The sequence below is a fragment of the Saccopteryx leptura genome, chromosome 3 (assembly GCF_036850995.1).
Source record: "Saccopteryx leptura isolate mSacLep1 chromosome 3, mSacLep1_pri_phased_curated, whole genome shotgun sequence".
In the NCBI taxonomy this organism is placed as follows: Eukaryota; Metazoa; Chordata; class Mammalia; order Chiroptera; family Emballonuridae; genus Saccopteryx; species Saccopteryx leptura.
In genome coordinates, this window is record NC_089505.1 from 142,165,460 (window position 1) to 142,178,597 (window position 13,138).

General features: G+C 45.0%; 1 protein-coding gene across 1 annotated transcript in view; it reads right to left on the bottom strand.

Moving 5' to 3' along the window:
• Positions 1-379: 379 nt before the first annotated feature.
• Positions 380-13,138, bottom strand: part of WLS (Wnt ligand secretion mediator) — a 114,735-nt gene continuing 101,976 nt past the window's right edge. Inside the window, exons 11-12 of the mRNA XM_066376547.1 lie at positions 12,983-13,136; positions 380-1,268 (exon numbers count right to left, since the gene is read on the bottom strand). Coding sequence (XP_066232644.1) covers positions 1,159-1,268; positions 12,983-13,136 — 264 coding nt within the window. The 3' untranslated portion in view covers positions 380-1,158. The remainder of the gene's footprint in view (positions 1,269-12,982; positions 13,137-13,138) is intronic.

Below are 13,138 nucleotides of genomic sequence, written 5' to 3' on the forward strand. Positions count from 1 at the left end.
CCTTGGCCTCTGCCCCAGGTGCTAGAGTGGCTCTGGTAGCGACAGAGTGACGCCCCGGAGGGGCAGAGCATCGCCCCCTGGAGGGCAGAGCGTCGCCCCCTGGTGGGCGTGCCGGGTGGATCCCGGACGGGCGCATGCGGGAGTCTGTCTCTCCCCGTTTCCAGCTTCAGAAAAATACAAAAAAAAAAAAAAAAAAAAAAAGTGTTCACCTATTTCCAGTAATGGATACTGCCCCCAAACACTGTGATTTGATGGGAAAATATTTTAATTTCTCATAAAGTTATTTCCCCCACCTACTCCCTACCCCCATAGACTTGATACAGAAAAGAATCTGCATGCATATGTCCTTGCTGAGCAGAGGATGATGTGTGTGTGTGTATATATGAATATACATCCAGGTTTATTTAAATGATCCGATCTACAGTTTTGGAGGCTGTTTGAAACATCTTATCAAAAGAAAACACATTTTATGCAAGAGGTTAAAAAGGCTTTTCAGACCCAACCCACATCCAACAGATTGGTTAGTACTGGATATACAGATTTGGTTTCAAAGCTGAAATGCCCCTGGCGTGATAGATCGTCTCATGAAATTCAGTTATTTTTATAGTATGCCATAAAAAATAGGAACACGTATCTATTGACAACTTAAATATTAACTCAATAGGCTACTTGGTGATATAAATAGGAAAAAAAGTCATGATCTAGGAGTGAAAAACTATGACAACAGCCTATCACGGACTGCAAAGGATGTTAAAAATCTATCCTAGAATCTAAAATAGGAAAAAGAGTCAAATATTCCACTCCATATAGACCCCATCTGGCCCAAATCACCCCCCAAGGAGTATACCCTTAACACACGAGGTTTACTAACCACCTGCTACAGATGTTACTACGTCACTAATTAACAATGATCACAGATAATGTGTCATACCAGAGGTTTTTGTTATCATACACAACACATTAGTGGCTGCAGGAACCTTCCTCCAAGAGCTATGGTCAAATAGCAAAGTGACAACCTCCATGCCACTGGTCCAAAATCCACAGCTAAGGAACACGAGCATTTGAGCATTTGCACGGTGAGCTCTCTCTGGCACAGTCCCCAGTCCGGTTAGAAGGTCTGGGAAGTGAGGGACAGTCCCAGCCAGGTGCTGCAGCCATTTACTCCTGGGCATCCTTGCGGGTAAGCTTGTAGATCTCGGTGGGTCCATCCACGTGGGTGATTGTGGTGGTAAGCTGGAGTTCTTCTCCACTGTGGACCCTCAGATCACCTGAAACAGGAGTTTTGGTGTTAGATGTATTCAAGGAAGAAGCAGAAGAAACCTGGGATTCACCTCAGTAACCAGTGCCCATTGCTAGCCATCTTTTACAGTCTGAGTAGACAGAGAAAACCTGGGCACAGATACCTGGGGCTCATGCCCAACCTTTCCATTCAGACTTCACAGTAATTTCATCCATTTTTGTCTCCCAGAGAAAAGATATTAATGAGAGATGAGTCAGCTTCCTGCTTATATAATTTGTAGTCATTACTAACACTTAATGAGAGCTTACTTGGTGCCTGACGCTATTCTCAATGCTTTATCCTAGATGGTGTTTATCCTGCCAAGGGCCCTCTAAGTCGATCATGCCAATTTTTACAGATGAGGAAACTGGGATGGAATTAAGGTGACTGCCCCAGGTAATGGGACAGACACACAACAGAGCCAGGAACTAGGCCAAGGAAGGCAGGTATATGCTATGGGCTAAGCCAGCATCACGGGCTTCCCCTGTGATGAGAAAGCAGGCACGTACACACTTGTGAATAACTTACAAAGTGGTTACGCCTTGTGCAGGCAAACAAGACCTACCTAGTACCAACAGACTGGCAGGGTACTACATATAATATATTTAGGAACAATAAAGAGTTTTCTTCTCAAGGGAAAATGACCAGAAATGCACTCTGAATATTCTGCTATCTCCAGGATTCTGTACGAAACACCAGTGTTTTGTTCACCCCACACTGACCCTGCAGGGTGCTTGGTCAAAGCCAGTTCTAAATTTGCATATCTGGGTGAGCCATCAAAAGTTCAAAGCCAGTATCATGATCTGCATGTCTGAGTCATCAACACTTCAAAGAGAGTCCAGACCACCCCAGTAAACCATTAGAATCTCCAACTGTTTACCTAAGGAATCTCTTTCATTGGAGACACCTTAGAAATACATACTAGAATGTAATTTTCTTCAGGTTTTGAAGCAAAGATGTGAATCTTTTTTTTTATTTTTATTTTTATTTATTCATTTTTAGAGAGGAGAGAGAGAGAGAGGAGAGAGAGAGAGAGACAGAGAGAGAGAAGGGGGGAGGAGCTGGAAGCATCAACATCAATATGTGCCTTGACCAGGCAAGCCCAGGGTTTCGAACCGGCAACCTCAGCATTTCCAGGTCGACGTTTTATCCACTGCACCACCACAGGTCAGGCAAAGATGTGAAACTTTTAAGCTTAAAATTTGATTTCAATTAGTAGGCCCCAGAAAATATATCTTATGCTACAGATCATTTGAAGAAACAGCCAACATTACTTCAGTTTCTATATTATAGTATGTGCCTGACACTGTTGTAAACACCTTACAAATATTAATACATTTAGTGTTCGTACCAGACGTTTGACAGAGGTGCTTCTGCCACCATTCCCATTCTGTTGTTGAAGGAACTGAAGCACAGAGAGACTGAGCAACTTGCCCAAGGCCTACGTTGGGAAATAATGATGTGAGAAGCGGGGGAGCGATGTGGCACCAGCAGCCAAGCTCTCAACTTTTAGGTTATGCCAACTCTTTGTAAATATTCAAGTTTCCAACAACCACTGAGATTGTCAGCAAACTACAAATGCGCATGCCTTTTGTATCTGGTGAAAGAGAATTTATAGCACCCAGTATCAGTGTACTAATAGTAAGTAGAGCTGTTTATATGAGTATTTACCATATGTGCTGTTAGAGGCTTAGCATGCCTTGTGTTTCCTTCTGAGATGTGAGGATACCGAGGCTCAGATAGGGGATTAATTTCTCTATGTGATGCAGTTTTCTCCTGGAAGAGCTGAGATGGAGACCTAAATCGATGCAACTCTGGCTAGCCAAATCTATGATTTACGTGTTTTTCTATTGTGCATTGAAGGCCAACTGTTTCACTGCAGGGAATGGGTGTGGAAACATGGCAGTAACATGGCAGGAATGGGGATCTCTTCATTCGTCTCCAAATTCTAATGACCGTCCCCCCACTCTGACCAAGGTCTTGTTCCATCTGCTCTTGGCCCTCTCCTGCCTCCTGCTGCGTGGTACACAAACATGGGCACAGACTCTTCTCATCCAAAACAAAAAAAAAAGAACCCATCCAAAAATGTGAAATATTTCTTACTTAGGGGGAAAAGGAAGAATAAAAGGGAAAATAATAAATTAAGGAAGGAAAAGAATTCTTCAGTTCACAACAAGTCTCTTTCTCTGGTTATAATGTCAATTCATTTCAGCTAATTAACAATAACATAAAGATTTGTTTCTAACCACAGTGAAATGAGACCAATCTCTGGTACGGGATTTAATTTCAAAGGACTATTGATGGGTTCATATTTTTGGTATCATGGCCACAGGTAAGTAGCTGCTGCTTGATTCTAATGGCCTGAAATGCATACTAGGAACCCAGAAACTTGCATAAACTGAACTATAATGACATAATGATAAGCATAGCTTCTAAAGACAGACAGATTTTTAATGACAATTATTTGTTTGTCTGAGAGCATCCAGTGGTCGTCTTCTTCTTTTTTGTTTTTTTAAATTCAGTGAGAGTGGAGGCAGAGACAGACTCCCACTTGTGCCCTGACCAGGTCTACCCAGCAAGCCCACTAGGGGGTGGTGCTCTGCCCATCTGTGGCGTTGCTCCACTGCTCAGCAATCGAACTCTTCTTAGCACCTGAGGCAGAGGCCATGGAACCATCCTCAGCACCTGGGGCCAACTCGCTTTAGTCAAGCTATAGCTACAGGAGCAGAAGGGAGAGATAAAGAGAGACAAGAGAAAGGGGGAATGGTGGAGAAGCAGATGTCACCCCTATCATAGTGGGGTGGCAGTAATTCTAAAAATCAGAAAATATGATTTTAAGTGCCCGGGCAAGGAAAGATCATGTCCCCAGTAGGACAGCAGGTCTGGGAGAGGCAGAAACAGAAATTCCTGGACTACAAATGGCAGAACAAGAGGTATGCGGCTGGCGATGGCCTGGCACCTAGTTCCCACCTCCATTATGAAATGGGAAAAGGCTGTTGAGCCCCATCTCAGAGTCTGAGTCCAGCTCTGGAGGTAGGACCAATCCCATCCCAGATAGCAGAGAAGCCAGGCTGCCCAGGGGTGAGTCATCTAACATGCAACCAGAGGAAAGACCTCAATAAAAGCCAGCTGTTGTGAAAGCCTCATGATTCAAACCAAACGTTTATTGAGGTAACAAAAGCCAAAGCCACCTTTCCTGTGAAACAAGCAGCATGAGACCTTAGAAGCCTCTGGAAGTAAAACTGTCACAGTGAGGTAGCTAGCTACCAAGACACAGGACCCGGAGTCACTGCTGGGGCTTCCAGCAGAATGAGTGTGTCAGACCGAAGACATTTAGTGGAACAGAAATAAGCAGGAACCAGTTGGCAATTTGAGTGTTTCTTGTTCCTTATGTCCCAGTCATCCAGTGAGGAATTCCGTTTCTTGCTTTATTTCCCCCCTGAAATATTCTGACAAGAATTCTCTAGATAAAGGAACACAACAGTGAAAGCTATTATCAAGAATTGTCTGACTTCATAAGCAGTACCAACTTTTTTTTCCCACATAAATTGGTGACAGGGGGGATTGGACAGTCTGTTACGTGTACAGGTATCAATGCTGTACCCTTGGAACACAGTGTCTTCCTTTGGGCTAAGGACTAATATCAGCTGAAATTCATTTCTGCTTGAGAAGACAACCAGAATGATTCTCAAACTGGTATGGAAACAGATAAAAAGAACAACTTCAAAGACAAGGCAGCAAGGGTGGAGCAGAAAATATGAATGGTACTTGCAAGAAAGAGATCTAAAATATCTTTGTTCAAGTAAATAAAAATGATATGCATGTTTGTATATATAAATACACATGTACACATAAAATGATTATGTTAACATTACACACATACACACACACATGTATAGTGATTTTTGTGACTGTGATATCACCGCAGCTATGGTAAGTCAACCAACAAGAGGGAAGCCAGCGCTCCACACCGGGCAGCACTAATCAGCCCCTGAAAACTTGAAACTGGTCTGGCTCGGCTGTTCTGTCGCAGGACGTTTCATCTCCCATCCCAAACTTCCAGCTCCCTGAGAACAAGAACCGAGTTTCTGTCACTCCTTTGGGCTTCACACCACTCTATCTTATCAAACCTAGCACAGTGCTGAGTACTGAGGTGCTCAGTGGTTCATTTCTAAGGGTCACTTTCTGACCCATATAATAAAACACAAGCAAATATATGAGAGAAAATGCTTTTTGGAAACCAAATCCTCTTTTGAATCTGCTGTCTGCTTTCTTTTTCTCTGTCCATTCCTTGAACAGAAGCAAAAAATCTATGCTCTCTGCTCCCACTTTCTTTCTACTCACTTCCTTCCTATCCCCTTCTTTTTTTTTTTCCTGCATTTTTTTGAAGTTGGAAACGGGGAGGCAATCAGACAGACTCCCGCATGCACCCGACCGGGATCCACCTGGCACGCCCACCAGGGGGCAATGCTCTGCCCATCTGGGGTGTTGCTCTGATGCAACCAGAGCCATTCTAGCGCCTGAGGAAGAGGCCATAGAGCCATCCTCAGCGCACAGGCCAACTTTGCTCCAATGGAGCCTTGGCTGCGGGAGGGGAAGAGAGAGAGAGGAAGGAGAGGGGGAGGGGTGGAGAAGCAGATGGGTGCTTCTCCTGTGTGCCTTGGCCAGGAATCGAACCTGGGACTCCTGCACGCCAGGCTGACGCTCTACCACTGAGCCAACCGGCCAGGGCCCCTATCCCCTTCTTGGCATCTTTCTCCACCTCTCAAACAAAACAATACTTCTCAATGGTGGTTTCTTTTCCAGAGGTCTATACAGGATCCATCTCACAAAAGCATGAGCACAACACACCTGTGATTCATCCTCCATAGCAAGAGATCAGAATTTCTGGCTCTGAACCTTAAAAGCAGGGGTACAGGGAGGAGTCCAAGCCCATTTAAAAGTAAAAACTTTCCACAATAAAGGAAAATGGGCGTGAAAAATCTGGGGGTGGGAGGAGAGAAATGCCATCCAGAGAATTCAGAGCTGCAGCATATCCTCCTAAAAGTTCATTTGTTAGGTTTTCATGTAATATTCCAGACCAGCTCTTTCTGAGAAGCTTCAAAATCTTGGCAGATACCCTAATTCCTAGGACACACTGTGGAGTTTGGCGGCAGATGCAGAGATGAGCAGTGAGAGGAGCAGAGAAGAAAAATGATCCGAGAACCCGACATGGAAGAGCCCCTTCCAAACACACAGGACACAGCACCACGAGGGAACAAGGGCACAGCCACCTGCCAGGGGCTCATGAACTGTTCTGAACTCACAGTTGACCATGTCACCATCATAGAACTGCTGAGTCGTGTGACTTGTCTGTTTATGGTCCAAACAGGGTTCTAAAAGAGTCTGCCCACTAAACTGCAGGAAGAATGCTTTTAGAACGCTTTTCAACAGGGGTCCAACTGGCATTAGGGGCAGGAGACTTCTTTGCTGTTTATAAGGGACTGTTTTGTTCAACACAGGACATCTAACATAGCTAGAATCTAGTCACTAAAGGCCAGTGGCATGTCCAAGTCATAGAGACAATCTTAAAACAACCATGATCATTTCCAAACACCACTTTGTAAAAGATTCAGGGGAGGTGACCTCCTATTTATTTATTTATTTATTTATATTCTTCTGAAGCTGGAAACGGGGAGAGACAGTCAGACAGACTCCCGCATGCGCCCGACCGGGATCCACCTGGCACGCCCACCAGGGGCGACGCTCTGCCCACCAGGGGGCGATGCTCTGCCCCTCCGGGGCGTCGCTCTGCCACGACTAGAGCCACTCTAGCGCCTGGGGCAGAGGCCAAGGAGCCATCCCCAGTGCCCGGGCCATCTTTGCTCCAATGGAGCCTTGGCTGCGGGAGGGGAAGAGAGAGAGAGGAAGGAGGGGGTGGAGGTGGAGAAGCAAATGGGCGCTTCTCCTATGTGCCCTGGCCAGGAATCGAACCCGGGTCCCCCGCACGCCAGGCCGACGCTCTACCACTGAGCCAACCAGCCAGGGCGACCTCCTCTTGAGAACTAGCTTTAGAGCCTTCTGGAAAATTGCAGTTCAAGATGTCTTCAACAATAACAAAAGAATTTAATGGAAATAGGTCAAGTGCTAGTCTCAATTGTAAGGCTTCCAGCTTAGGAGGGCAGTGATTGTACACGGAAAGAAGTCCTAATGGGAACTGCCCGGCCATATCACAAGCATCTGGCACAACAGGGTGGCGGGCAGTCATTCTGTCTCTGCAGGGCTGGCTACAGCTCTGGCCTCCCATGTGCCTGAAAGTGCTGGAGCTGGGAAAATTCTTACCACTGTTTGGAAATTCCTTACCAATGCCAGAGTCACTCCCTGGGCTGCTGTTTTATGACAGGAGGCGCTCTTCTGCCCCTTCCTTGCTATCAGGAAGAATGAAAACCATAGAATTTCATGGTTCCATAAGACTCTAGATCACTTACCATTGGGAGAAGTGATGCACAGAGAAGCTAAGCAGTTTGCCAACAGTCAAACAGCAAAAACAACCAGATAGTTCATGTACATGAAGTGCTGTAGTACAGGACCATACTCAATCTGTACTCAATAATCACTGCCCACTACAGTGATCATTGCAACATCCCAGGAAATTAGCAATTGCTTTACGTGATATTTCCATGGAAGGCAGCAGCTCCATCTCTTGGATCCTTGCTTAATACCCTCAAGTCAAGGACAGGTCCATATGGTTTCTGTCAAAGTCCAACAGGATGACCATGAAATGAAATCGAGATTCTTGTTCCCAAGCCTAGAATCCCTTCCTCTGGTGTTATGAAGGCCCATTGTTTAGAGCAGGGGTCCCCAAACTTTTTACACAGGGGGCCAGTTCACTGTCCCTCAGACCGTTGGAGGGCCGGACTATAAAAAAACTATGAACAAATCCCTATGCACACTGCACATATCTTATTTTAAAGTAAAAAAACAAAATGGGAACAAATACAATATTGAAAATAAAGAATAAGTAAATTTAAGTCAACAATCTGACCAGTAGTTCAACGGGAACTATGCTCCTCTCACTGACCACCAATGAAAGAGGTGCCTCTTCTGGAAGTGCTGCGGGGGCCGGATAAATGGCCTCAGGGGGCCTCATGCGGCCCGTGGGCCGTAGTTTGGGGACCCCTGGTTTAGAGGCTCCATGCTGCCATGTCCCAGTAGTAAATCGTGGAGTGCTAGCAGTGGGAAGGTAGCTGCAGAAAGCGGAGGCTGCCTAGCTCACAAGCTTTCTAGAGAGAAAGTCAATCAAACCCAGAGTTGGGCAGGCAAGAAGATAAGTCAAAAGTCTTTATTCTTCTTCTGCTGTGAGGAAACAGGGACACTGGAAGGTAGGCTTCCCCCTCGCTCCTCTAAGGGAGGGTTCAGTCTCTTCCAGCCCTGCTCCAGCCACCTATGACCTAACCTTGCCCAGAAAGCTGGGGTTTGCCACTGAAGGCTGAAGGTGCCCAGGGCCGTTGGCCCCATCTATGACACTGTGGACGAGCCTAGGGTATTTCTTCCAAGAAGCAGGTAAACTGATCTCATTTGCACAAGGGCCACTTAACTATGTTTTGCCTGAATAGTCAGATTTTTTATTCTTCCCTCAAAGATCTCTGTTGTGGGTGTTGATAGTCCTATTTTCTGCTGCTTTGCTTAATATATAGTGTTTCCTTTATCCCTCCTACCTCAACGTCCTACTTATATTTCAGGCTGGGACCTACTCCTAATTTAGAGCTCTCTTTCCCCCTTTTGCCAACTTGTATTATGAATTTACCTTTGCCACCCAGCTTAGTGTATCCCAAGGTTCTCTTTACCATGCCACAGTAGCAGAGCTCCAGGGAAAAGCAACCTGGTCTCATCTCTCCAGGCAGAGGAGAACAGAAGCTCCATATCCACGCATGCTGCAAATGGCTTTTCCAGTCTACCTGAATCATTACCAGCCAGAAGCAGTGGTCATTGGGACTTGGACAAGAGCTGCAAAGTATAGAATGGTGACAACAATTCCAGTGCTATGCGGACTTTTCCTGTGTGGACTTTTCCTGGACTCCTGCTCCCTGTGACAGCTCCTAACAGACTGAACTGTGGTTGGGTTGCATTTTTCAGGGATTTGGCATGGTGATAGGGCCAACTTGGACTTGGTGAACATGTTAAGGACACTACTCTTTTATGGATTCTTGCTGTATTGGCCAAGAGTTTGCTTAAAGGCTTTTAATCACTGTAAAAAAATAGAAGACTGGATAAAGAAGGTGGGGCACATATACACCATTGTATACTATTCAGCTAGAAGAAAACGATGACATCGGATCACTTACAGCGGAATGGTGGAGTATTGATAACATTATGCGGAGTGAAATAAGCAAATCAGAAAAAAACAAGAACTGCAGGAGTCCATACATTGGTGGGACATAGAAGCGAGACTAAGAGACATGGACAAGAGTGTGGTGGTTATGGGGGGTGGGGGGAGGGAAGGGGGAGAGGGGAAAGGGGAGGGGGAGGGGTACAAAGAATACTGGATAGAGGGTGACGGAGGACGATCTCTCTTTGGGTGATGGGTATGCAACAGAACTAAATGACAAGATAACCTGGAAATGTTTTCTTTGAATATATGTACCCTGATTTATTGATGTCACCCCATTAAAATAAAAATTTATTTATATATATATATATAAAAAGTCTTTATTCTTGCCCAGGATCCAGAGCCAAAGGTAAAACCTGATACTGAATAGGACAAGAAGTCAAGGAATAGGAAGAGAGGCCTGATGTCTAGGATCTTCTTGCACACAAGTAGCGGGTGTAATATGGGAGGCAGAATGATGGTTGAGACCATTCCTCTACGCTGATTCTCAGCTAGATGCCTCCTCTCCCCGCTCCACTTCTCATGTCATCTCCTACTGCCCTCACCCCGCTTGCAAAATCACTCATCTGTGAAATACAAAAGCTAACCTAGAACTCTTATTTGTAAAGCATTAATTCACTCCACATTTTCAAAGCACCCTTAAGAACCAGTCCTTGCCCTTAAAGAGTCAGTGTTACAAGGAGGAGAGAGAGAGGACAGGCCAGCTCATCCACATTTACACAGTGAGTGTCATGTGAAAAGTGAAACCTTGTTCCCCCAGGCCTGTTCCTTAGAACACTAGTTCCAAAAGACAAGGTGCCTAGAAAAAGGGTTCCAGGACCAAAGGATTTAATAATTTGGGGTAATGCTGCTACTCCCACTGATTTTAAATGACTTATAGTACATATTGTGTTTTTTGTTTGTTTGTTTGTGACAGAGACAGAAAGAGAGAGAGATAGGAAGGGAGAGAGATGAGATGCATCAGTTCTTTGTTGCGTCATCTTAGTTGGTCATTGATTGCTTTCTCATATGTGCCTTGACTGGGGGGCTACAGCAGAGTGAGTGACCCCTTGCTCAAGCTAGCGACCTCAGAATTTCAAACCTGGGTCCTCTGCATCCCAGTCTGATGCTCTATCCACTGCCCCACTGCCTGGTTAGGCCATATTCTGGTTTTTTTTTTTAAAGATTTCTTTTATTTATTCATTTTGGAAAGGAGAGAGAGACAGATAAGGGGAAGGAGCAGGAAGCATCAACTCCCATATGTGCCTTGACCAGGCAAGCCCAGGGTTTCGAACCAGCGACCTTAGTGTTCCAGGTTGAAACTTTATCCACTGTGCCACCACATATCAGGTATAAATGGCTTACAGTACATATTCATGTGCTAAAGGCATTAAGAAGTCTTTTAGTAAAGCCCCATTGATGCTGATGAGTATCAAACTTATTTGACTATTAAAAGCTATTTATATCCCGTGGTGATAATACTCTATTGAATGTAATTTGCTAAACTCCAACTGGTGTGAGCAGGAAAAAGTTTCAAGAAGGTGGAGGCATTTTGAGTGAGACTAAAAGATGGGTAGGGTTTTATCACACCCAGATGGAGGCAGGATATGAATCTATTAATTCACCATACACTCGCTGAGCACTTCTTATAGCAAGGCCATCCCTTAGTGCCGCGGCGGACAGGCAGACTTGAAGCTCTGGTCTCTGCTCTGGAAAGTGAAGGGCACCAGCTCTCATTTGAAAAAGTGCATCTTATACTTGGGAGCAGCAAGTATGTGGCTAGGGGGTCTGGAAAAGGAGATGACCCTGACATTTCAAAGGTATGTTATCTTAGATGCAAAAAGACAATAGACAGGTTTACATAAGAATATGGTTGACCTTTGTCAAGCAAGCTACCAGCCTAGTATGTGACTATCTGCCAGGAGTTTGTAAGATTCACCACACAGGCCTCCCTTGAGCTTGTTATATTAAGTATGTGGCCCCTTTTTTGTCCACAGAGGGATGGCTTTTATTCCATAAATCAAGTTTATTTTTTACAATTGGTGGCCCAAGTGTATGTGTCCCACTCAGAATGAAGTAAAACTAAAGCTTCTTGCTTCAACGCTGCTGTAGTTGGAATGTTTCTATCTCCATCAAAATTTGTATGTGGAAATCCTAATGCACAATATAATGGTATTAGGAAGTAGACCATTTGGGGTGATTAGGCCATGGGCAAGGGCAAAGCAGGTGTGAAAAAGAGATGAAAGAATAAGGGTAGAGCCTAACAGTAGAGAATCAAATATTTAAAGAAAAAGGAGCTATTAGAACAGATGACCAGGCCACCAGTGATGTTCATTTCTTTCTGCCACAGCTGGTAGAGAAACCCCAGGCAAGCCCTTCCCTTCTCTGGGCCTCTGTTTCATCTCTAAAATGCCCAGACTGGCTAAGTTCTCTCAGGCTCCTTGAAGCATCAATATCTGAGACAGCACCTACCAGCACTTAAGGAGTGAAAGGCTATGCGGACTATAGAATGGCTGCCGGTTTGGACAGACGTCAACAGCCTTGCTGAAAAAATGAGCAGGAAAATGAAGCCAGCTCCATCTTCAACTTTCAGGGCCTACTCACACTCTACCCAATATCTTAGGATCATGCTTCTTAAACTAGGAGAATGGATTTGGTATACTTTTCGACAGTCAATTTTGCCCCCCAAATTGCGGATAGCAAATTTCATTTTTGTACTAAAACTGGGACATGTGTTAAGACTAGATTACAATAGCCTGACCAGGTGGTGGCGCAGTGGATAGAGCGTCGGACTGGGATGCGGAAGGACCCAGGTTTGAGACCCCGAGGTCGCCAGCTTGAGCACGGGCTCATCTGGCTTGAGCAAAGAGCTCACCAGCTTGGACCCAAGGTCGCTGGCTCCAGCAGGGGGTTACTCGGTCTGCTGAAGGCCCGTGGTCAAGGCACATGTGAGAAAGCAATCAATGAACAACTAAGAAGTCGCAACACGCAACGAGAAACTGATGATTGATGCTTCTCATCTCTCTCCATTCCTATCTGTCTGTCCCTATCTATCTCTGCCTCTGTAAAACAAACAAACAAACAAAAAAGATTCTTAAAAAAAAAAAAAAGACTAGATTACAATATCCCTGATGTGCAGTATTTTAAAGATTTCTTTTTTAAATGAGGACTTCATGAAGTATTTGCCTTGTGGCAGCTTTTTTTTTTTTTTTTGTGGTTCAGAATCCTTTGGGGTGCTCATTCACACCCGGAGGGAAAGTTTGACTAGGGAACCCAGAGTGTCTGCTATGTAAGTCTTGTAGAGACAGAAGCCTACTTATCCTAAATAAAGCTATACTAACGAGGCTGGAACTCACCATTAGACTGGTCATCCCCATAGTTCTTATGGGATGGTGCATACAAGAACATCAGAGCAAAGACATACAGGTTCCACATCCCATAGATGCCAGTGAAAAAAGCACTGTTCACCTGGACGGTGACACCGCCCCACTTCCAATGACCTTCAGTCACCT